We start from the raw sequence: 25,803 nt of genomic DNA, 5'->3' as shown, positions 1-25,803 counted from the left end.
GCGAGTTGAGTTGATGCCAATGAGCTTGATTTTGGTCTCATCTGACTACAACACTTTCACCCAGTTTTCCTCTGAATTATTCAAATGTTCATGGGCAAACTTCAGATGGGCCTTTACATGTGCTTTCTTGAGCAGGGGGACCTTGCGGGCACTGCAGGGTTTCAGTCCTTTACAGCGTAGTGTGTTACCAATTGTTTTCTTGGTGACTGTGGTCCCAGCTGCCAAGCTGCTTGGCGATGGTCTTGTAGCCCATTCCAGCCTTGTGTAGGTCTACGATCTTGTCCCTGACATCCTTGGACAGCTCTTTGATCTTGGCCATGGTGGAGAGTTTGGAATCTGATAGATTAATTGCTTCTGTGGACAGATGTCTTTTATACTGGTAGCAAGCTGAGATTAGGAGCACTCCCTTTAAGATAGTGCTCCTTATCTGTATAAAAGACACCTGGGAACCACAAATCTTGCTGATTGATAGGGAATCAAATACTTATTCACTCATTAAAATGCAAATCAACTTTTTTTTAAATGTTTTTCTGTTTTTGTTTTTTTTTGTTTGTTTGTTTTTTGTTATTCTGTCTCTCATTGTTAAAATAAAATTATAGACTTGTAGAATTATATTATTTCTTTGTCAATGTGCAAACATACAAAATCAGCAGGGGATCAAATAATTTTTCCCTCGCTGGAGTGTTATGAGCTGACAGATAAAGCTAAATTCTGATTTCTGTCCTGCAGGCCCACAGTATGGGACTATGGAAAAGGCCTGGCATGCTTTCATGAATGCGGCAGACAGACTGAGTGACATCCATATGGAACTAAAAGAGAAACTGGTTGTTGAGGACAGTGAAAAGATTAGAAACTGGCAGAAGGATGCATTCCACAAGCAAATGATTGGTGGATTCCGTGAGACCAAAGATGCTGATGAAGGCTTCCGCAAGGCCCAGAAACCCTGGGTCCGAAAACTGAAAGATGTAAGTCATCTACTGTGCAGACAATTAGACAAAGCCTCCTAAAAGCCATTAGAATTGATTTAATTCATTGAAGGATTAGTTCACCTCCAGAATAAAAATGTCCTGATAATTTACTCATTCCTATGTCATCTAAGATGTTCATGTCTGTCTTTCTTCAGTCATAAAGAAATTAAGGTTTTTGAGAAAAACATTCCATATATTGGACTTTAATGGGAGCCAACGGGTCGAAGGTCCAAAGTGCAGTTTCAAAGCAGCTCCAAAATGCTCTACACGATCCCAGCCGAGAAATAAGAGTTTTATCTAGCGAACCATTCAGTAATTTTCTAAAAAAAAAAAAAAAAAAAAAAGTACATTTATGTACTTTTTAACCACAAACTGCAATTTGGACCTTCAACCTGTTGGGCACCATTGAAGTCCACTATGTGAAGAAAAATCCTGGAATGTTTTATACTCAAAAACCTTTCTTTTTTGACTAAAAAAAGAGACCTAAACATCTCGGAATCCATAGGAGTGAGTAAATTATCAGGAAATTTTTTATTATGGAAGTGAATAGATCCTTTAAACTATGGCTCAGACAACAAATTTGTGTGTGTGTGTGTGTGTGTGTGTGTGTGTGTGTGTGTGTGTGTGTGTGTGTGTGTGTGTGTGTGTGTGTGTGTGTGTGTGTGTGTGTGTGTGTGTGTGTGTGTGTGTGTGTGTGTGTGTGTGTGTGTGTGTATTTTTGGTTTGTTTGTGTTTTGGTTTGATATGTTTATGTATTTATTTAGTGTTTTGTTGTTTTATTAATTTTTCATTAAAATGATGAATAAATTATGGCAGAATCTTATTTTTGGGTGAGCTATTCCTTTAAAAGAGTGTTTAAAGAGAAGCATGAGTGTATTTAGTCTAACGGTGTATTCAGTCATGGGTAAATAGTATGGTTGTGTAAATATCTTCTCTGGGGTAGGTGGAGTCTACCAAAAAGGGTTATCACCAAGCCCGGAAGGAAGAGCGCACAGCATTGACCCGTGAAACTCATGCCAAGGCTGACCCCGCCAAATCCCAAGAAGAGGTCCGCAAGTTCACAGACCGCCTGGAGAAGTGTACCCAAGAGGCAGAGAAGGTAGCATGAGAAAAAGCACAGACATGACAGCTTTTCAGTTTAATTAAGGATTATAGTCATTTGAGTTTTTTAATCTTATCATTATGTCGGTAATTACTGTATAAGCTTGTCTACTACTATCCATGTCTAGGTGGAAGGAGATGGGTGGGGATTGAGATGACAATAAACTAAGACAAGATGAGGCTTGTTTGTTGGTTATGCTATTAGTAAGGCCCCTGTGATGATGCCTTTGGACCGGTTGTGACAGTGCAAAATTATAGGTGTGAAATAACATGTTGTTGAATGTGCAGTTTCATTCACAAAAATATACTCCCTGCAGTTTCTGTCTTCTGAAAGGTGTAAAGAGAAACATCACCCAATTTTATTTTGCTTTCATTTTTCTAAAATTTATAGTCAGTGAAATTCATATTCGTACATTTGCAGTTTTGTTTAGCATGTGATTGATCCAAAGTGACCCTGGACCACAAAACCAGTCATAAAAAGCACAGGTACATTTGTAGCAATAGCCAACAATACATTGTATTTGTCAAAATTATAGATTTTCTCAATATTTAGATATTTTTTTGCACTTGCAAATTCCAGATTTTCAAATAGTTGTATCTCAGCCAAATATTGTCCTTTCCTAACAAAACAAAAAAGCTTATGAAAGCTGATTTATTCAGATGATTTCAAATGATGTGGTCTTGTGGTCGAGGGTCTTAAATGAAGAAAGTGGTACAGCTTGCTCTTTCAGAATGAGCAACTCTCGATCCAAACATTGTGAATACGCACTGGTCCATTAGATGTATTCTGGGTATTCTGAACAGGAAATTATGATCTTTGGAATTGACCTTGTACACTGTGTCCCATGACTCTGTCCCATGAACTGGTGCTTGTTTGGACGTTTTCCCTCAGGCTAAAGAGCGTTATGAGAGAGCCCTGGATGAGCTGAATCGCTGTAACCCGCGTTACATGGAGGACATGGAGCAAGTGTTTGAAATCACACAGGAGGCAGAAAAGAAGAGGCTGTTTTTTTTTAAAGAAGTTATGCAGGACATACACCAGCACATGGACCTCTCCAGCAATGATGGGTTAGTCGCTCTGCCAAGCCCTTGCTACACTCTTTACATAGCTGGTTGTCTTCTAAAACAGTATCCTAATCAAAATATGACCACTAAAGTCTTAAGTAGCATGGGTATATTTGTAGCAATAGCCGAAAATACATTGTATGGGTCAAAATTTTATATATATATATATATATATATATATATATTATATATATATTATTATTTATTTATTTTTTTCTTTAATGCCAAAAATCAATCATGTTCCATGAAGACATTTTGTAAATGTCCTACCGTAAATATATCAAAACGTAATTTTTGATATATATTACAAATTTTTTAGACAAATTTAAAGCTGATTTTCTCAATCGTTGGATTTATTTATTTTATTTTATTTTTATTATTATTTTTTTTTTTGCACCCTCAGATTCCAGATTTTCAAATAGTTGTATCTCAGACAAATATTGTCCTAACCAAAAATACATCAATGGAAAGCTTGTTTATTCAGCTTTCAAATGATGTAAAAGTCTTAATTTCTTAAAAGTGACCATTATGACCGGTTTTGTGGTCCAGGGTCACCTATTTGATTTACGTCAGCAACAAATCACATGATTTACAGACTAGGTAAATCTATCAGTAAAATCTTATGGATAGAATTATGTATTTACAAGTGATATTGCAGTTTATTTTACCTGAATTTATCCATGAAGATTTAAATAGCTTAGATGGCAGCCAAATTTGGCTTCCAGTTGTTTTGAGCAGCCTTGGTGCTGTCTACAAATGCTGTGTAGTTGGGTGGTTCACTAGCGTTTGAAACCGAGCCAATGAGAGATTGGCAGGCATAGATTTCGACACAGTTATGAGTTGTTCAATAAGAATGACATGAGAAAAATGGAGAGTTCTGTTTCAAACTTTACTCAGTGTCAAATCCTGATGTATATTTGCAATTCAGTATCCTCAGGGTTTTGAAGTAGTCTCTGGTCATTTATGATAAATGAAGAATGTTAACCATTAATAAGTGCTTATTTGTTTTTCCAGGCTCTCTGCTATCATTATGTTTACTTAATGAGGAATTCTGAGCATGTCGTTGACTATTAACCAGGGTCGTTTCAAAAGAGCTGAAAGCTAGGGTAACTTCATCTATCCATTTGTTTTTTAGTGAACAAATACCTCCTTTCATTTTGTGTTTCGGTGTTAGCTTGAGCAGCGTGGAGTTACATGTTCAGAATAGCAACAAAAACGACACCCTTCAAACCTGTCTCTGCAGTTTTGCACAATTGTTTACTTTCGTTGAGCTGTAATTACAGGGCTGGTGCTGAGCTGTGTGGTAATCATATATAGTTTAGCTTCATGTACAGGAATCTTTGTGTTTACTCTATCCCTCCCTCATTCTTTGGATTTCCATGGTACTTAATGTTCCTGGCTCTTTTGTTCTGGTAGCAGTGGTTATGAAACTAAAAACTAGATTTTAAAGTGCCCCTATTATGTATTATGAAAGGTTCATAATTTGGTTTTGGGACTCCCAACAACAGGTTGACATGCATTCAAAGTCAAAAAACACTTTCATTGTCTTGCATGCATTTATTTTTACCTTATTTGCTCAACAACTCCCAAACGATTCGCTGGAACAGTGATTGGTGATTTGTCCGATGACAAATCACCAGTGATTGGTCTACTAGGCATGTAGGAAATGGAACACCAATCACCATTACATTAAACACCCAAACAGCCATGGTATATTCCTTAGCCCAACCAAGGGGCAACCTTCCGGTCTCCCTCGTGAAACCAACACGGAAGTGACTGAAACTGCAATTCATTGACTTGCCGCTTGAGGCTGGCTGCAAAAGGGAGTCAATCCCATTGACACTCCATGTTAAAATGCCCAACTTTACAGCAGAAAAAAGTATGTTTACAGCCTGGTTCAAAAAATGGTTTTGGTCTATATAGCTAGTTTTGCCCTTCATGTCAACTGTGTGGGGGGTGAAATTTTTTTATAACTCATCGGTTTAAGTTATATTAAGCCTTAAAGTTCAGCATAATTAAGGGCGTGGCCACTTGAGTGACAGGGGGATTGCTGCTGCTGTCACCACTGTCGCTCTAGGCGGGCGTGGTTTCAGCAACCAGCTCCACCCACATCCCGCCTTTTTGCCCATTTTTGATTATCCGGGAGTGACGCACGATGACGCGATTCCAAGATGGCGACGGCCGAATCCCGCCCACTATGAGCTTCAAATTAGCGCTTCAGAATCCTACGGGTGACGTCACGGATACTACGTCCATATTTTTTACAGTCTATGATCCCAACGCAGAAACTGATTGATAAAGCACTGCAGTTTGTACACCAACGTATTGCTCTATTCTTTATCATAACTTCAAGTAATAACAACGACAAACGTTCACTATTCGTAGACACATTTCTAGACAATTGCGAGTGAACAGATATTACAACACACACAACTAAATACGTATTTTGCATGCTACAGTGTACATGAGATTCAGAGTAAAAATTTCCTGATAATTTACTCACTCCCATGTCACACAAGATATTCATGTCTTTTTTTTCTTAAGTCGCAAAGAAAGTACGGTTTTTGAGGAAAACATTCTGGAGTTTTTCTCCATATAGTATACTTCATTGGTGCTCAACAGATTGAAGGTTAAAAATGCAGTTTCAATGGGATCTAAACATATTACAATAGGAATATTGTCTGTCATTTTCTTTAAAAAAAAAATAATTATTTGTACACTTTAACTTGTCTCGTATGCATACTGAGATGGGAGTTTTTTGACATACCCTAACTGATTTCCGTTTTTTTTTTATTTTAGCGTTTTCTATCACTTCTCAACTTTATACACAGAGCACTTTCAGATTTAAAACTTTGCAGGAGGCTTTCATTCATTTACTTAGAGCTTACACACTGCATGAAAGGTCATTTTCAAAAATCCATAATAGGGGCACTTTAACTATTTTTTTTTTTGTGCTTGTCCAAACAAAACTCATCAACAGGATACTGTAGTGGGTGGTTTTAGCACGTTACTATGCAGTCACTAGGGCAAGGGTGCCCAAACTCGGTCCTGGAGGGCCAGTATCCTGCAGAGTTTAGCTCCAACCCCAATGCTAACGCTTCCCGGTCTGGCAGTACATGGGAAAGGAGACCAGAGGCCTTTTTTTTTTTTATGTATGTCAATGGAGAAGAGGCTTAACTACGCTGAATAAACAGCTTTTTAGAGGAAACAGCTTATCACTTAATGAATTGACAACCTATCTACTAATCTTAAACGTATTTTACACCAAAAAATACACTGACCAAAATTCTAAACGCTCTTTTGTTTTTGCCCCCATTTTTCATGAGCTGAACTTTTTCTATGTACACACGGCCTATTTGTCAAATATTGTTCACAAATCTGTCTAAATCTGTGTTAGTGAGCACTTTCCTCTTTGCTGAGATAATTCATCCACCTCACAGGTTTGGCACCTCAAGATGCTGATTAGACAGCATGATTATAGCACAGGTGTGCCTTAGGCTGGCCACAATACAAAGTCTCTCTAAAATGTGCGGTTTTATCACACAGCACAATGCCACAGATGTCCGAAAACCAATCAGTATCTGGTGTGAGTGACCACCATTTGCCTCACGCAGTGCAACACATCTCCTTCGCATAGAGTTGATCAGGTTGTTGATTGTGGCCACTCAAGTCGGTTACGACGGCGAACAGCAGTCAGGTTGTGACCCTGATGAGGATGACGAGCATGCAGATGAGCTTTCCTAAAACAGTTTCTGACAGTTTGTGCAGAATTTTTTTTTTTTTTGCATCAGCTGTCCAGGTGGCTGGTCTCAGATGATCTTGGAGGTGAAGATGCTGGATGTGGAGGTCCTGGGCTGGTGTGGTTACATGTGGTCTGTGGTTGTGAGACCGGTTTGATGTACTACCAAATTCTCTGAAACGCCTTTGGAGATGGCTTATGGTAGAGAAATGAACATTCAATTCACGGGCAACAGCTCTGGTGGACATTCCTGCAGTCAGCATGCCAATTGTACCCTCAAAACTTGCAACATTTGTGGCATTGTTCTGTGTGATATAACTGCACATTTTTAGAGTGGCCTTTTATTGTGGCCAGCCTAAGGCACACCTGTGCAATAATCATGCATGCATCATGCCTCTTGATATACCACACCTGTGAGGTGGATGGATTATCTCGGCAAAGTGCTCTCTAACACAGATTTATGAACAATATTTGACAGAAATAGGCTTTTTGTGTACATAGAAAAATTCTTAGATTTTTGAGTTCAGCTCATGAAAAATGGGGGGGGGGGGTAAATCTCTGTTACTAGGCATACTAGAAATTTCCAGACATTTCCAGTGTTGAGGCAAGTTGGAGCTAAGCTCTGCAGGACACTAGCCCTCCAGGACCGAGTTTGGGCACCCCTGCACTAGGGTGTTTAAAAAGCCCCATCCCAAGTCTCTATTGGTCATTTTTCACTTTTTACGCACTTTCAGTAAAAATAATGTGCAAAAATTAGGGATACAACACCTTGTGACTGGGCAGTACACTCAGAAAGGCATCTTTTTGTAGTTTTACACCTAATAGGTTTACAGCATCTAAACTAAACTAGGGCCCTGTGATTTTCGCAGTGCGAACAATACTGATTTAATCGCAGTATCCAGTCATAAAAATGGAATTTACTGTAGGGTACAAAAAGGGCTAAGAATCATCTGAAGTTAATGTTGGCTGTGTTTTTTTTAAACACTTCCGTGTGCACAAATAAAACCTGTTCTGACAGAGTATGTGGAAAATCCCCATTGCAGATTCCGAGCCCTTTACCGAGACCTCGGCCAGACCATCAACACAGCCAATGACACGGAGGACCTCAGGTGGTGGAGGAACACTCATGGGCCTGGCATGAGCATGAACTGGCCCCAGTTTGAGGTATAGTAAATTCCCTGCTCTGCAAAATACTGTTTTGTTTTGAATATTTGCTGCATCACAGAATGCCAGGAAAGATGTTTACCAGGCTATAAACTTAAATACAACATTTGCTTAGAAAAGCTATGACATTTATGGACCCAAACGCTGCTGTGGAGTCGTCAGCCATAGAGCTGTTTTGGGCCCCGGGCTCCAGTGGTGGTGAATTTCTAATGGGCTGAGCGTGAATGAGCTGTTGTCTTTGTACGGCCCATGAGTGGGTTCTGGAATGTCGGATCCCTCTCCCTAATGGCAATCCTTCCCCCCTTCCTTCCCAGCCCTCCCCACAAACACACACAGACCCACAGTAGCAGTGTCAGCATCTCCGTTTGTGTAAATAAGGTTTGTACATACACAACTGTGTGTGTACGGATGTGTCGTGGAATCTGAGTGTGTCCGAAATGTAGAAATCCCCCATAGTGTGAATGTTTAATTGAGCAGTAGGAGAGGGAATAGCAGTCACAGAGCTAGAATGAAGCTTTTAGTCGAGTTTGCCCAGGTAAGTGACACCTCCAGAGGAATCTTCTGGCATCCTCCCTGTTTTGCCAGCACACTGGAGTCCTTTGTATGGCTGTAAATAGTCACAGGCTCTCTCTCTCTCTCTCTCTGCACAGTGGTAGAAGGCTGACTTGATGATGGTCCCACATGTGACTGTGAATACAAGTTATGTCACAGTCACATTGTGTGACTGATCTGTATTCTTGTTCTGCTTTAAAGCAAAGTTATTCACTGAGATGAACTGAACCTAATTTAATTTTTGAACTTGTGTGTTATTAGAAGGGAAAACTTGGTGTGAAATAAGGCAGTGGCAGTACAATATAAATATCTTTCTTTGCATTGTCATTGCTTAATGCTTGTAAAGAATAACTTGCAACACTAAGTGCTGTTAAGTTTGCAGACATTACATATACACAGAGTGCAATAGGAGGTAGTGAGTATAATGCAGATTAGTTACATGTAATATAGATTTTCACATTTCATGTTTTAACAGGAGTGGTCACCAGAAGCAACCCGATCCATCAGTCGAAGAGAAAGAAGTCATTCTGATGACGTGGTCACTCTGACTAATATTGTCTCAGCGGGAGATGAAGCCCCAAAGACTCCACAGGAAACTACAAGGTACATCTGACTACTGCATGCTCATGCACAAAGAAATTATGTATATACAGTTAAGGGCCAAAAGTTTACATACACCCTGCAGAATCTGCAAAATGTTAATTATTTTAGCAAAATAAGAGGGATCATACAAAATGCATGTTATTTTTTTATTTGGTACTGTTTACATATAGTCCACAAGAGAAAATAATTGTTGAATTGATTAAAATTGATTAAAAAGTTTGCATACGCTTGATTCTTTAAACTGGGTTGTTACCTGAATGATCCACAACAGTGGGTTTTTTTTTTTTTAGTTATAGTTCATGAGTTCCTTGTTTGTCTTGAACAGCTGTTCTGCAGAAAAATCCTTCAGGTCACAATTTTTTTTTCGTTTTTTTTTTTTAGGATTTTTGTGTATTTGAACCCTAGATGCATTTCCATTACAGATTTGCGCAAAACTTTGGCGCTATTTTATAAATGTCAATTAAGAAGTATTGCGAAATGACGGCATTTCCATTAACCAATGTTATGCGACTGAAACATTATTTTTTCCTCTCGTGATAAATCATGGCAACAGATTTTTGTGGGATTTAATCGAATGTGAACTGTAAATGCGGAAAAAAACAACGTTTCCATTGCTGTTTTGCAAAATATTCATATTTTGAATTGCTTGAAAAACCACCTCATGCAAACATAACTTTTTTGCGATATATGGGAGTTTTTGTGCAATCAATGCGTTTCCATTAGGCGTATTTTCAATTTGCAATTTCAGTTTGCGCAATTTAAAGGGTAATGGAAACACAGCTAATGACTGTATGATTTTCAAATCTATCTTTTTACACCGAGGACAACTGAGGGACTCATATGCAACTATTACCAAAGGTTCAAACACTCACTGATGCTCCAGGAGAAAAAACGATGTATGAAGAGCCAGGGGGTGTTACAGAAAGATCCTACCTTTTAAAATAGTATCCTATCTGTTTGGGAGCCATGGTAATTTTAGTTAGGACCATATTTAGGACAAAAGCTATTACAGAACAGCATTTCCTAAGTGTGTTATCTTATCTTAACTACAGATAGGAAAGGGGTATTACAGAAACTGCCTAACTTGACAAAAAATCCTAAACACTGTCTTAACTTTAGGGCAACCCAACAGCTGTCTTAACTTCAATCACAATTGCGCTGTGAAACAATGGCATTACATAAATTAACAGCTGAATATGAAGAACAGAGATGTTTAATGGTAGAAAGACTCTTGGATGGCCCAAAACACATACAAGTAATTACAGACTTCCGCACAATTATGGTATATTGGATATTACGGTTAATGCAGGACACCACAGACACATTTTCGCCAAGTCTTGCCCACTCCCTGTTTTTGTCTTTTGTCTTTTTGAATGAGCGAAGGTAAAAACTTACCAGATAGTATCGCTTTTAAACTTGATCATGCAATTTAAGATTTCCTAACTAGAGCTAAGATATGATTTTGTAGGATAGAATAAGAAACCCAAATCAATTAAGATATGCTTCTGTAATACAAATTTGTGAAAAATCCTAATTTAACGTATCATATCTTAAGTTAAGACCTAAGATAAGAAACTTTCTGTGATACGCCCCCAGGGTTCTAAACTTTTGAACAGAATGATGTCTACATTTTTCTTATTTTGCCTAAATATCTTATTTTTTAAATTTAGTACGGCCCTTCAGAAGCTACAGAATATACTTACATGTTTCCCAGAAGACAAAATAAGTTACATTTACCCTGATCTTCAAATTCAAAAAGTTTTCACCCCCCAGCTCTTAATGCTATTGTGTTTCCTTCTGGAGCATCAGTGAGCGTTTGAACCGTCTGTAATAGTTGTATATGAGTCCTGCAGTTGTCCTCAGTCTGAAAAGATGGATCTCAAAAGCATAGAGTCATTGCTGGAAAGGGTTCAAATACACAAAAATGCTATAAAAAAAGCATAGACTATGTAAACGTCTTCTATGTGAAATAACTTATTCAGGTCAGTACTAAATAAAAAATAACATGCATTTTGCATAATACCTCTTATTTTGATAAAATAATTAACATTTTGCAGATTGTGCAAGGTATATGTAAACGTTTGACCTCAACTATATATTATAATATTAATTTTGCATTGAAATTAAAAAATTTGGTCTGACTAATTTTTTTTTTTAATTGCTGATACCAGTCTGAAGAGCAGAGTGTTTGATGGCCAATATAATGACTATACAATTTAACAATATTAAATAAGGTGCACACAAAATTGGTGCAACATAAAAACAGTATTTCCTCACAATTCATGCAAGAATATTTGAAATATTTACGTTTGTCAACCACCCAATTATAGATTCACAGATTCTTGAGTTTCATATTCTGCTACAGTAACTAATTACTGTGTTGTGTATAGAAATTGAAGATTGTTATTGGTTTGTTTTTTTAAATGATCCTGGCAACAGTTCTTCCCTCAGGGCTGCACTCACTGCTTTTAGTACAAACTACACCAATTAGACTGAGTCAGCGCATTCAAACTGTGTGTGTGTGTGTGTGTGTGTGTGTGTGTACCTGGTATTCATCACGTTATGGTGACCAAATGTCCCCACAAGGATAGGAATACCGGTAGATTTTGACCTTGTGGGGACATTTCTCAGGTCCCCATGAGCAAACATGCTTATAAACATGCACAATGAGTTTTTTTGAGGAAGTGAAAGTGTGCACAATCTCCTGTGAGGGCTAGGTTTAGGTGTAGGGCCATAGAAAGTACGGTTTGTACAGTATAAAAACCATTATGCCTATGGAATGTCCCCATAAAACATGTAAACCCAACGTGTGTGTGTGTTAGGGTAGCATGTTAACACAGGATCAAGGGAGGTCAAAGGTATTAGCTAAATGAAGTGCCTGGAAAGAACTGAGAAGGTCTGCTACAGATACTATAGATGGCTCATGTTTGTGTGGTGTATCTGAATCTCTCTCACAGGGAACAAGGGCACACAGGAGAATGCCTGTTAAATTGCAGTATTAAGTGTGGCCTTCTGCAGCTTCCTGCTTATTAGTCTGGTCTCTGTTGACTCTTAAACCCACAGGTGGCTTGAGGCGGATGGCTATTACGAGAACCTAAGTGGCTATGCCCCGGGAGTGTCAGTGCAACTATTTTTTTTACTGACCTCCTCTCTCGGACAAACAACAGCTCTGTTCTAAAACCTAGTTAGCAGCCTACCTAGACAGTATTTTAAGGAATCATGGATACGCTCTTGACACAAAGGTTGTTACAAAAGTAGTAGGGAGGTTATTATGCAATAGTGATACACTGATATTCATTTTTGGTTTTGGCCAAAATGGTTCGGGAGGGTCAGCTGCCTATGTAGGCAGTAGATATCAAGGTTGCTCACTAGGTTGTGGAACAGAACCAGATCCTCAAGACATCCTTTGAGATCTATTAGCATTTTGTAGTTTATACAGTTTTGTTTCTATTAAGATGAATCAAATGAACCCAGCTGATCCCAGTCCCTTCTGAAAGCCAATCATTTGTGAACGTTAGTTCCAAGTTAAAAATTGTTCAGAGCAGTACACTTAAATTAAGTTTTTAACAATTTATTTGCTCTTTGCAGTTTCCTCCTTTAAAATCAATATTTTTCCTAATTTCTAGTACTGCTTCGCACTGTTCTTTGAGTAAATATTGAAGGAATGTTCAGGGTTCAGTACAAGTTGAGCTCTATTGACAGCATCTGTGGAGCAAGACGTTACACTCAGATAAACTTTACACATAGTTTTGTAAGCTTTGTTACATGGTTACATGAGGATACCGGACATGATGATAATATCCACCCAATGGAAATATGTTGGTGATACATAACCAGAAGTTCCCTCTGGAATGTTTTCTTCCTTAAGCCCAAAGTAAATTTCAGTTATGACATAAACGCTTGGTGTGTGCATACAGATGATCGCAAAGCCTTTCAAAATGTGTTCCATTTGATAGCATGCACAAACACAGGCAGTCAACACATGCTGTTGACATTTAGAAAGTTTCATCCTTATCCAGTATCTGTGCTGTTTCTCCAGACATTATCACTGACAGAATGTCTTTGACTCTTTTAAACTAGGATTGCGGCCATCTTATAACCCTCACACAAATTCATCGGCGTAGGCATCTATTTTTGTTGCATCTTCAGTAGTTTGTTGTTTTTCCATCTTGAGGTCTGCGCAAGATTGATTTTTCAGGCCTACTCCCACAATATTCCATCCCTCTTCTGCTAAAAATAAGTTATGTTTCTTCCTGCTTGCAACTTTTTATGTTTTGTACTACTCTGGTCTTGTTCCTATGCCAGTTTCCACATGCACGACTCTTCTGACTTCACCTTAAGGAAGGTGATTTCTTTTGCTGTCGGCTATAACCAAAAAACTGTGTTGTGCAATAGACTAATTACACGGCGTACCGTAAAACATAAATAAATATTTGAGTATTTGAATATTTTTGTAGGGCTGGGCGATTCTTTCGACTTTTTTCGATTAATTCGAATTTACGTTTTAAGCCGATTAAATTTTTTATTAAATCGAGGTGTCGTGATTTTTTTATAATAATAATAATAATAATAATAAAATACTCATTGAAGACAATGGCGAATTATTTGCATATCAGGACTATAGAGTGCAACCTAATTTCTCAATGGTGCGACTGGTGCGACCAGCCGTTCAAGGGAAAAAAAACTACTACGTGCGACTATGAAAAAATATTTAGTAGCACCATTTGAGACTGACCCGACCAGCATATTTGTATTTGCGCTGAGTGGAGCTTCAAAGGTTTCTATGTGTTTTGCACGTTGACTAATGTATCTCAAGTGTAGAGAGTGTAAATAAGAGACTGAATGGGCAGTAGCTTCGTTTATTATAATAGAGCTTTGTGAGATTGCGAACTAAGATGAGTGACAGCTTTTAATAATTTTAAGGGAGTTTGTAAACGAGATATTGATTTATTACAACAGTTAAATAAGAAGTTGTTATTATTAAGTGACTTACATTGTCTGACTATAACACTGTTGCCTGATTTTGCTCTATTTAGTCGTCAAAAGTAGTCTGAAACAAGTCACAGCTGAGCCGCTGCGCATCTCCATTCAAACACAGCGGTGTTTCGTTTATGAATGAACGTGCGTTTTTAAACGAATCTAGTGAAATGATTCAATTTCCCATTCATAAAGAGTCACTTGCTTTATTCTTGAATGAACCGTCCGTTCGAACGAATTAAATGAATAATATGATTCAGTAATTAAATCAGTGTTTTACCACCACCTGCTGGCAGATCGTTTCAGTTATTTAAATCATTTAATATTTCTGTGTTCAAAATTTTATATTTTTGTATACGATATAAGTGCAAGAGAAAAGCATGGAAATATATATTTTCCTCCCATCTCATATTTATTTGTCTTACAAACATTTACTGTGTCTGGTATGATAAGAATGGGGCCTGGTGGAAAGCGATCACTGATGCAGTTGCAATATATATTGCAAAATATATGGTGCCCATATATATTGTGGAAAAGCTGGGGTTTCTTTGCATGCTAAAAGTAGTAGGGGTTAAAAAATTGATTTAAATTGATTTAAATTTTGACCGAGGTGGCACTCTCTGGAACATGATTTTGGAAGGATTTTGCCATTTTAGCCCGGAACACAGTTGATCTTTCGCCAGGAGTTTGATTGACACGCGATCTGACCAATCATAACTTTAAATCTGCCATTTTGTTTGACTGACAAACCAGACAGGAAGAGTAGATTAATGTCAGTAAACTTAAAAAAATGGTGTTGACATCTGCAGCTGAAGCAAGATATCTTCTGATGTTCAATTATGTTTATTTCAAGCTAGTAAGTAGAAGAGATGATCGGTTCACGTGCCAGTAACCTGCTCTGTCTTGTCTGTCGGTGTGCAATGTATTTTTCACTGCATGTGTGGTAAAAAAATAAATAAGTATTTTCACACGTGTGGTGTGAGAGCAAAATGGCTATACTACCAGTGGCTATACTACAAGTCAAAAGTTTTTGAACAGTAAGATTTCTATTGTTTTTTTTAAAGGTGCCATAGAATGGAAAATTGTATTTACCTTGGCATAGTTGAATAATAACAGGTCTGTATGTGGACATGACAAACCATGCGTCTCAAACACCATCGTTTCCTCCTTGTATAAATCTGGTGTTTGCAAAAGACCACTGAAAAATAGGCTAATCCTAACATAACACAGACTATGACGTAAGAGTTGCGATCATTAATAGTTATGCCCCCAACATTTGCATAGCCCAATCATCAGAAGATCTGCAGCTAGGCTATTGTGGAAAAAACAAAAAAAAACAAAGCGAGGACAATAGCGAAAATGGCAGATCATGGGAATAAATGTTATGTTCCAGGTTGTGCAGGAGATGTTAAGTGCAGGGATGGGTTGGTGTTTGTAACTTACTCAGAAAGGCAAGGAAAACAAATAAGACGATCTAATAAAATAATGCAAGTCACTGAAGGGACATAAAGAAATATTGTCTCAATGCATTCGATGGCACCTTTAAAGAAGTCTCTTCTGCTCACCAAGCCTTCATTTATTTGACCCAAAACAGCAAAAGCAGTAATATTGTGAAATATTTTTGCAGTTTAAAATAACTGCTTTCTATTTGAATATATTTTAAAATGTAATTTATTCCTGCAATCAAAGCTACATTTTCTGCATCGTTACTCCAGTCTTCAGTAACACATGATCATTTCATAAATCATTCTAATATGCTTATTTGCTGTTCAAGAAACTATTATTATAATTATTATCAATATTTAAAACCATTTGAGTGCATTTTTTTTTCAGGATTGTTTGGTGAATAGAAAGATCCAAAGATCAGCATTTATCTGAAATAAAAAGCTTTTGTCACATTATACACTATACCATTCAAAAGTTTGGAGTCAGTATAAATTTTTTTTAAAGAAATTCTAGAAATTAATACTTTCATTTAGCAAGGATGCTTTAAATTAATCAAAAGTGATGATAAAGACATTTATAATGTTACGAAAGATTTCTATTTCAGATAAATGCTTTTCTTCTGAACTTTCTGTTATTTAAAGAAACCTGAAAAAAATTCTACTCAGCTGTTTTCAACATAATAATAATAAATGTTTTTGAGCAGCAAATCAGAATATTAGGGTGCCTCTTCCATCAGCAACCTAGGAGGTCTCCCATCCAGGTAATAAGCAGGCTCAACCCTGCTTAGCTTCAGTAGGCGGCCAGTCTTTGGCTACAAAGTGATATGGGTGCAGGAACCATATAAATAATGGAAATATTTTAAAATTTGAATGTTTATGCTGTACTTTGGATCAAATAAATGCAGGCTTGGTAAGCAAAAGAGACTTCTTTAAAAAAAAACATCTTACTGTTCAAAAACTTTTGACTGGTAGTGTAGCAACAGTAAGGAAGGGGGCGGGTCTTTGCAATGGGTCAATTGGGCAAGTTTTGAGTACCTTTTGGGCTGGTTTTGTTATGTAGACCTGGCAACCCTAATGTTCCCCTTCCACTCAGCGATTCAGTGCTGAAGCAGGACAAAATTTACATCATGTCCACTGTGTACATTCGCTAACCAAAATATACTTTGGGCTTAAGACTTCAACTGTGCATTACTGTAAAAGTGATTTTTGAGGGACTGAAGGATGTTGAAATTAGTTTCTGTGATAATCCACAGCATGCCACAGATAAAAACTCTATCAAATTGAATTCCTTCAATAGATTTGAAACATTTTATTTCAAAAGTTTTAGCTGAACTAACACAGATCATCTGATTACCAAGTAGATTTTTGGAGTAGAATCGTTCACCTATTAAAGTGATTCATCCATGAATTTCTTTTCTAATTGCTTTTCTGTTCACACAGGGCGGGTAAAGATTACTCCTCTGACTGGTCTGATGAAGAGAGCCCTAAAAAATACATCGCAGCCAACGGGGTGGACGAGGAGGAGAAGGTAGTCGGGGTTCGCGTTAAAGCGCTGTATGATTACACAGGGCAGGAGGCTGATGAGCTGAGCTTTAAAGCAGGTATTAATCCCTACTAATGCTTATTAATGCCACACACATGAACATACACATGGCTGCAGCTTGTGGATTCATCAAACCCCTTTTCTTTGCTCGTCCTTTGCACTTTCAATGCCTTGCTGTGCATGGTAGTGCAGTTGTTTCAAAAGGCATTGTCAAAAGGATGAAATGAAATGGGGTTTGTCAATCGAAGCATGTGCGTGTGCGTGATTAAACACGTTACATGGGTTTATTTAAGACTGCTTCCTCACATTTACACAAAACCCATGAAACTGCTTTGGAACTAGTGAACTGATACAAAACAAGTTTACTCATTTTCAAAATAGGCAAAGAATGATTTTAAATATTAATCTTGAAGATGGTAACACAACTTGGGAAATGTCTGCTTCCAGTGGAAAAATCGATTTCACAAAAATGTGAAATTTTGACCTTGTTTTTAACATTTCCCAGTTTTTTGCTTCAGAATAAAGTTCACATCAGATGTTGATTTGCAGGCTTCCTAATAAATCAATAGTTTCAATCGGTGATCAGCTGATCCCTGCATGTAATAATTATCTGAATTCAAAGGCTTCCCAAAAGTCACTAAATGGCATTGATTAGCGCAGTGTTAAAGTCCTGATCTTTGATTGGCTGGAGGCCGTTTGGATGCAGCTTAGTCTGAGTTTAGTTGACACGACTGACTCTAATGCTAAACATCTTTGGTCTGCTGGCTAGATTAGTGTCTGCACTGTAGCAGGCTGTGAAGCAGGCACATTGGAGTAATGTAGAATTATGATAAATCAAATCTTAAGGTCAGCAGTAAATGGGCAGGGCAAGAATAATGAGTCAATCTCAATTAGTCTCGTAGAAATTACTTGGATAGAGAAGCAGGTCCAGGATCCACCTGGAGAATTGCTGAATCAGCATGCATGCTTGAAATATTATATAAAGGATTCATTCAGGCTATTTATGAGCTTTGTTAGCCAAGAATCTGCCAAATTTTATCATGCCAAATAGCAGCTCTAACAAAATGTGCAATAGAAGACATGCCAAGAGTGACACCTGGTGGTCATTTATTGAAGGGTTTTTTCACTCAAGTAAAGTAGATTTAAAGGTGTACTCAGAATTTGTGATTGTTGCACTGCTTGATATGAGTCATCTTAGATTTATACTGACACCTAGTGAAGTGGATGGAGCATGATTTTAAATCTAATGTTTGTGGTTAATACTGCCTTTGTGGAATGTGTGAAACTTTCTTTAAAGGAACACTCCACTTTTTTTTGGAAATAGGCTCATTCTCCAACTCCCCCCAAATTAATACGTTGAGTTTTACCGTTTTGAAATCCATTCAGCCTTTCTTCTGTTCTGGCGATATCACTTTTAGCATAGCTAAGCATAGATCATTGAATCCTATTAGACCAATAGCATCGCATTCAAAAATGACCAACGAGTTTCGATATTTTTCCTATTTAAAACTCCACTCTTCTGTAGTTATACCGTGTACTAATACCGACGGAAAATGTAAAGCTGCAATTTTATAGGCCGATAAGATTAGGAACTACACTTCCATTCCGGCGTAATAGTCAAGGAAGTTTGCTGCCGTAATATGGACGCAGCAGGCGGAGTAATATCATGCAGAAATTAGTTCCCAGCTAGGTTAGCATTTCCACATGTGCTAAGTGATATTACTGCGCCTGCTTCTGCCTTGTTACGGCAGCAAACTTCCTTGACTATTACGCCGGAATGGAAGTGTAGTTCCTAATCTTATCGGCCTAAAAAATTGCAGCTTTACATTTTCCGTCGGTATTAGTACACGGTATAACTACAGAAGAGTGGATTTTTAAATAGGAAAAATAAAACACGGTCATTTTTGAACGGGATGCAATTGGGGGGGGGGGGGGGAATGAGCCTTTTTCCAAAAAAAGCGGAGTGTTCCTTTAATGATGGTTCCTAAAATATGATTTATCGAAGTACATTTCACATTTAATTTAATGTTACTTGACTTTCTTTGTAATTATTTGTGAAGTTTGCTATCAATTTGAGTTAAAACGGTTTAAAAGTAAATCCTGTACAACTTTTTTTTTAGTGTTCTCCAGCAAACCTTCGTTAGGAAAAGGTTTTTGAGGTAGCTGAATATTAAAGTTGCCTGAATACACACTAGAATATTTCAAGCATTTTTTTATGTACAATAGGTGCATAGATGGATTAAGCCTGAAGCCTGGTTTTTGCTCGATGTGTTCGTACAGGCATGAGGGTGTGCAAACCACAGCGGTGACATCATTGTTGACTCTGCATGCATTTGGAGCCATTTGGCTGAAGCAATAATTAGGGATTCACTAATATTCAAATTCTGTCTAATACCAGTAAGCCTGTAATTAGTTTCATGATTGTAAACCCATAAATGTCTTATTTAATTTTAGAATGTTACATTTTGTTTAAAAAAAATGTAGAAAGCTAAAACCAGGGCTCTGAACCGATTCAGGGAATGAAAACAAACACGGAAACAAACAAAATTAGTAATAGTTTAGAACAGAAATGTTTTTTTTAAAGGCCATTTGGTTAATAATATTATTTTATTGTTCTGTTTAGTATTTTAATTTTGCAATCAACCAATCACAAATTCAAATAGTATGGCCTATGTAAATGTGATGTTGACGTATCCAATGAGTGAAAAAAGTAAAAAAAAAGTAAAAAAAAAAAAAAGTTAACATTATTAACTGGTATTTTCTTTACCTAAACCGGTTTCAGAACAGCAATAATACCGAAGGAACGCATGAACAGTAACGTTAAAATACTGATTCTGCTCTGAGTGAACCATTTATTTATTTATTTATTTTTTTTTTACGTTTTAAGCCCTGGCTAAATCACATAATAACATTATAATGTTATTTTATTATATACTGTTCAAATTGGTGTCTGTCAAATTTTTTACAAATGTTTAAGAAGTCTCGGTTACACTTTCTATGAAGCTCCTTTTGAGGGTATTTCGAAGGCGTTATAATGAATGTATAATGCATTATAAAAAAACGTATAATATGTTATATCATCTCATGAATATTCATAACAGCAATTATAACACATTATAATACCTCAGTATTTGAGGTTATAACTTTTTTAAGATTATGATTATTTATAACACACAATGGTCACCATAGTAAATCTACCTAATTAATAATGTAGTTGCAGAGTTACTTATCAAAAGCTGGCTATATGGTACCATCAAACATCAAAATAATCAAACTGATAATACAAATGTGTCATATTACACATGATACCTGATCTTATGGCTCTTTGAGAAATATTATTATTATTACTTATAAGTGGTCTTTGTATGCTTTAAGTAAAGTGACATGAGTAACATGGCAAGATATGAGACTTATAATATGTTATAGCTTTGAGGAGGTAATCATACTCTTAAAAGCTATAACCACAAATAAGTAAATAAAAATTATAGTACATTAAAACTGTTTTACTCATACTCATGAGATGATACAACATATTATAAGGTTTTTTATAATGCAATGAATTATGAATACCCTTATGTATTATAAATACAGGCTTCATAGAAAGTGTTACACAGCCCAGATTTTGGTGCTCTGTGACTTCTGGCTTTTCTCAAATCTGAAATCATCTTTGAAGGTGACTGAGGTATCATTGTCCTGTGTTCAATGTTTCTTATATCTTTTATCATCTTCAATAAATGTCCCTATTTTTATGGCTAGATACTTTCTTATGATTGTAAAACAGTAGCAAAACTCGAGAGCTTGTTGATCTGAATGTGTTGTCCTATTAAAATGTGTATTTGTAAGTGGAAATTTGCACTCACAGCTCTGATCTGAAAAGCTGAATCTTTCAATTTGCACACACAGACAATGATCAAAACACCCGTGTTTTGAATTTGAAGTTGCAAATTAAGTTACAAATGTGTAAAATGACATTCACATAAACAAAATGACAGACACAAGTGTGTACGACATATTTGCTTTCGCACTTTACTTCAGTTTTACTGTACAACCTCACGTTGGCACTTACAACCTCTCAGATCTGGCAGAACAACTTCTAATCCAAGCACTTTGACTTTTGATACTCTTTTTGCGATATTCCTGTAGCAAAACTCACTCACTCATGAACAACGCTAGTCTGTCATTTTGTTTATGTGAATGTCATTTTACACATTTGTAACTATTAATTTGCAATTTCAAATTCAAAATCACTGTCTGTGTGTGCAAATCGAAAGATTCAGCTGTGAGTGCAAATTTCCACTTACAAATACGAATATTAATATGACAAGTTCTCACATTCAGATCAACAAGCTCTTGAGCTTTGCTACTGTTTTACCTTCATACTTTCTGGACAGTCCTTGTACAATGACGAAAACAATTTTGCCCACTGACAAAGAAATTATCAGTCTATAATTTTAATGGTAGGTTTATTTGAACAGTGAGATACAGAATAACAACAAAAAATCCAGAAAAAACCCATTTCAAAAAAGTTATAAATTGATTTGCATTTTAATGCCTAGTGTGTTACCAATTATTTTCTTGGTGACTATGGTCCCAGCTGCCTTGAGATCTTGGCCCTGATGATACATGGCCCCACCCATCGTCCCTTTGATGTGTTGCAGTTGTCCTGTCTCCTTAGCAGAAAAACACCCCCAAAGCATAGGCAGCATTCCTTCTCCAAACACAGCGAGTTGAGTTGATGCCAAAGAGCTGGATTTTGGTCTCATCTGACCACAACACTTTCACCCAGTTCTCCTCTGAATCATTCAGATATTGATTGGCAAACTTCAGACGGGCCTGTACACGTGCTTCCTTGCGGGCACTGCAGGATTTCAGTCCTTCATGGAGTAGTGTGTTACCAATTGTTTTCTTGGTGACTATGGTCCCAGCTGCCTTGAGATCATTGACAAGATCCTCCCGGGTAGTTCTGGGCTGATTCCCCACTGTTCTCATGATCATTGAAACTCCACGAGGTGAGATCTTGCAAGGAGCCCCAGACCGAGGGACAGACCTTGTGTAGGTCTACAATCTTGTCCCTGACATCCTTAGACAGCTCTTTGGTCTTGACCATGGTGGAGAGTTTGGAATCTGATTGATTGATTGCTTCTGTGGACAGGTGTCTATATTGATAGGTGTATCCCCTATCAATCAGCAAGATTTCTGGCTCCCAGGTGTCTTTTATACAGATCACAAACTGAGATTAGGAGCACTCTCTTAAAGGGAGTGCTCTTAATCTCAGATTGTTACCAGCGTAAAATAGAGATGTTCCGATACCCTTTTTTCCTTCCCGATACCGATTCCGATACCTGGGCTCGGGGTATCGGCCGATACCGAGTACTAATCCGATACCTGGGTGAGTAATTGTATATACAGCTGTAGATAATACTAATAAATTATTTTATTGTGTGCTTCAGACTTATTCCTTAATAAAACAAATATACAGTGATATATACAGTGAACTAGAGTATTTTTATTGTATGACATACATTTGACAGTAATATTTTTTCATATAGTTAGTATTACTAATCTGGTTTTCTGACGTACATCAGCCCTGTTTATAACAGAGAATTTTGGCCAGAATTTGAAAGATTCTCACTAGATCTCGCAGCAACCTTATTCATTGTGCGGCATTTTCATATGCTCCTCACTGCATCTCGCAGCAGTAACAGTGTTGCAAAATCAACTTTGGCTCCCGAATAAAGTTGTTCGGGGTTTGTGCAAGTTTGTTTGCATTGCAGTCCAAGCTGATAAACGGTCAGCGCTGAGCAGCTCAAACGTGTTAGTTTCACTTTCGTTTCGCGTGCCATTTTATGTTTCTCATCTGAGACAGAAATGGCAGTGCTTATGAGTTGAACAACGCGGTGGTCGCGCCAGTGTGACCGCTCACGAAAATTAGTAACACTGGCAGAAAAATTGGTCACAGTCTGGAGCCCTTTATTATTACCGCAAGTGTCCCGCGCGCTTCAGTACAAGGAGTAAACAAACCACGCGCCTGTACAATTCATTAACACAGAACCACGCATTAATTCATATTTAAACAGTCGGTTTTTGGCTTAATATTAGTCCATATCACGATTTGATTTAAGTGTAATGAACTACCTTTGATTAATGCATCAAACTTTGACAAATTCCGTGACGTTCCGCGTTAAACTGTAAATTCCATTTTGACTGGATTCCGCGATTCCGTCCGTGTTTTCTGCATTGCACAAATCATAAAGCCCTACATATGAGACATGCCGCCGTTTTAGCGGACAAACTGCTAGCACATTTGTATTTCTTCACTGCTCTAAACAGTGGTTGCTTGTGGCAACACTGTTTGCATTCTGAGCCGCGAAGAAGAACTGGCTTCTGATTTGCTAGCGGGAATAACTTATATCTTAAGAAAATGGTATCGGATCGGTACGTGGGTTCAAGTACTCGCCGATTCCGATGCTAGATTTTTTTGTGGTATCGGCGGCATTTCCGATACTAGTATCGGAATCGGAACAACCCTAGTATAAAAGACATCTGGGAGCCAGAAATCTTGCTGATTGATAGGGGATCAAATACTTATTTCACTCATTAAAATGCAAATCAATTTATAACTTTTTTGAAATGTGTTTTTCTGGATTTTTTTTGTTATTCTGTCTCTCACTCTTAAAATAAACCTACCATTAAAATTATAGACTGATAATTTTATGTCAGTGGGCAAACATACAAAATCAGCAGGGGATCAAATAGAAATGTAGAAACAACTGGTTATAGTATATATAGCAGGGCTGCTGGATTTATGTGTAGTTATAACTGGTTTTATATAATGTCTCATAAAAAAGTAAGGCCTGGTATTATGAAATATATGTTTGTGTTGTACAGGTGAAGAGTTAATGAAGCTGGGTGAGGAGGACGAGCAGGGCTGGTGTAAAGGACAGCTGGTCAGCGGAGAAGTAGGCCTCTACCCTGCTAACTACGTCCAAGTCACCACATCTTGATCACCCGCTCCGCCCTGAATGAGACCCACAACTTTTCTGTGGCAGCCGTAAGGTGACGTCACACTGAACCACGGCAGTTGTGTCGAAAACACAGCCACGCAACTGAATGATGGATTGAATGCCACGATACAAGAGGAGATCAGAGAGGAGTGCGCAGTTCAGTGTTTTATTTTTTATATACGCTGACACGCTAGAGGACTTTAAGAATAGTTAGTCCCCCATTTGTCCTTGAGCTTATTGAAAGATCAGTGCCTTTATTGTAAAATGCCACAGACATTCACAACACGGCTATTAATGCAGCGCACGGCTAAATGGACACGTTGTTTGTCTGAATGATTTTGTTCACAGTCGCCACTGTTGGATTTGTTTTGATAGATAATCACTGCAGTCCTCTTGTTTTAGTATTTCACATTTCAGTTCCGTATTAGAATCATTTCAAGTATTTGATCAAATCTACGCTGACTTTATATATTCAGGTTTTGCGAATCTTTCATGAGAAGCGTGTTAGTGTGTTGATGTATTTTGTGTTTAATATGTTAGATGGTTCTAGTTTGGCTGTAGTTCAGAATTGAAGGATTCTTCATTGCGTATTTACCTTTATGTTTTCACAAAGATATATGGATTTATAATATACAAACTATCACTGGGCAGACGCTCTTAGTCGCCCTTTAGAGTCGTAATTCTTGGATTCTTGTCGAGGGATCCGGGAGAAGATTCTAAAAGCTTGTTGGTGGGATTGTTTTACTTTTTTAATTTATCTTTTTGTTTTTATTTGAAGCGCAGGAAAGTTTCTGTTGTCAGATGATATAAAGTATGAAAGAACGGGCAAAACCTCTGGGCTTCTTGTGGTCTTGTAAAGGTGCGTAAGAGTGGTCAGTGGAAATATTTCCATTTCCACATGCTCTGCCTCTGATGTGCCCCACTGTGAACATGGTTTTACATGAAACTACTGTAACAGCCAATACTAATCTATGTAAAAATACCAAATAAACGTGAATGAGATTCTTATCGTGGCATAGTGGCTGTGATGTTGCTTATACATGCATTTTCACATTTTTGTCAAGTGAACAGTCTTAAATTACATTAAAGTTGTTTGTAGGAGTTCTGTGGTTTGTGAGGCACATTCTGCCACATACTGGACCATTCTGTTAAGTTGGTTTTTCAGAGGTAAATTACATGCATTTTTGTTTTCTTAAAACTGGAATTTTTTTTAAATGTTTTTTTTTTTTGTCATTTTGCAAATATAATCAGGCAGTTACTGGGTAGATGACATGACATTTAAAGCAATGTTATTACTGCATCAAAAACAGTTTTACATTTTTATAATTATTGCACTACCTTTCAAAAGTTTGGGATCAGTACAATTTGTAATGTTTTTTTAATTTTTTTAATTTTAAATGCTCAAGGCTGTGTGTATTTGATTCAAAATACAGGGGAAAATTATGAAATATTGTTACAAAGTTAAAAAAAACTCCATTAAAAATACATTAAAATCTAATTTATTCCTGTCATCAAATCTGAATTTTATAGCATCATTACTCTTCAGAAATCATTTTAATATGCTGATTGTACTGCTTAATATTTTTTTAGAACTTGTGATACTTTTTCAGGATTCTTTGTTGAATGAAGTTAAAAAGAACAG

General features: G+C 37.3%; 1 protein-coding gene across 6 annotated transcripts in view; it reads left to right on the top strand.

Moving 5' to 3' along the window:
- pacsin3 (protein kinase C and casein kinase substrate in neurons 3) overlaps nt 1-25,262 on the top strand; it is a 68,157-nt gene extending 42,895 nt beyond the window's left edge. For 5 of the 6 annotated variants that reach the window (XM_073835689.1, XM_073835688.1, XM_073835692.1 and 2 more), the window contains 7 exons: nt 730-965; nt 1,912-2,067; nt 2,962-3,137; nt 7,917-8,037; nt 9,065-9,192; nt 17,055-17,215; nt 24,046-25,262. In XM_073835689.1, the coding sequence (XP_073691790.1) occupies nt 730-965; nt 1,912-2,067; nt 2,962-3,137; nt 7,917-8,037; nt 9,065-9,192; nt 17,055-17,215; nt 24,046-24,161 (1,094 nt within the window). In that variant the 3' untranslated portion in view covers nt 24,162-25,262. The remainder of the gene's footprint in view (nt 1-729; nt 966-1,911; nt 2,068-2,961; nt 3,138-7,916; nt 8,038-9,064; nt 9,193-17,054; nt 17,216-24,045) is intronic. The other variant, XM_073835693.1, reaches the window with a different exon arrangement.
- The last annotated feature ends 541 nt before the right edge of the window (nt 25,263-25,803 follow it).

Source organism: Garra rufa, chromosome 3, assembly GCF_049309525.1.
Source record: "Garra rufa chromosome 3, GarRuf1.0, whole genome shotgun sequence".
Taxonomy (NCBI): domain Eukaryota; kingdom Metazoa; phylum Chordata; class Actinopteri; order Cypriniformes; family Cyprinidae; genus Garra; species Garra rufa.
This window is presented reverse-complemented; position numbering and strand designations above follow the sequence as displayed.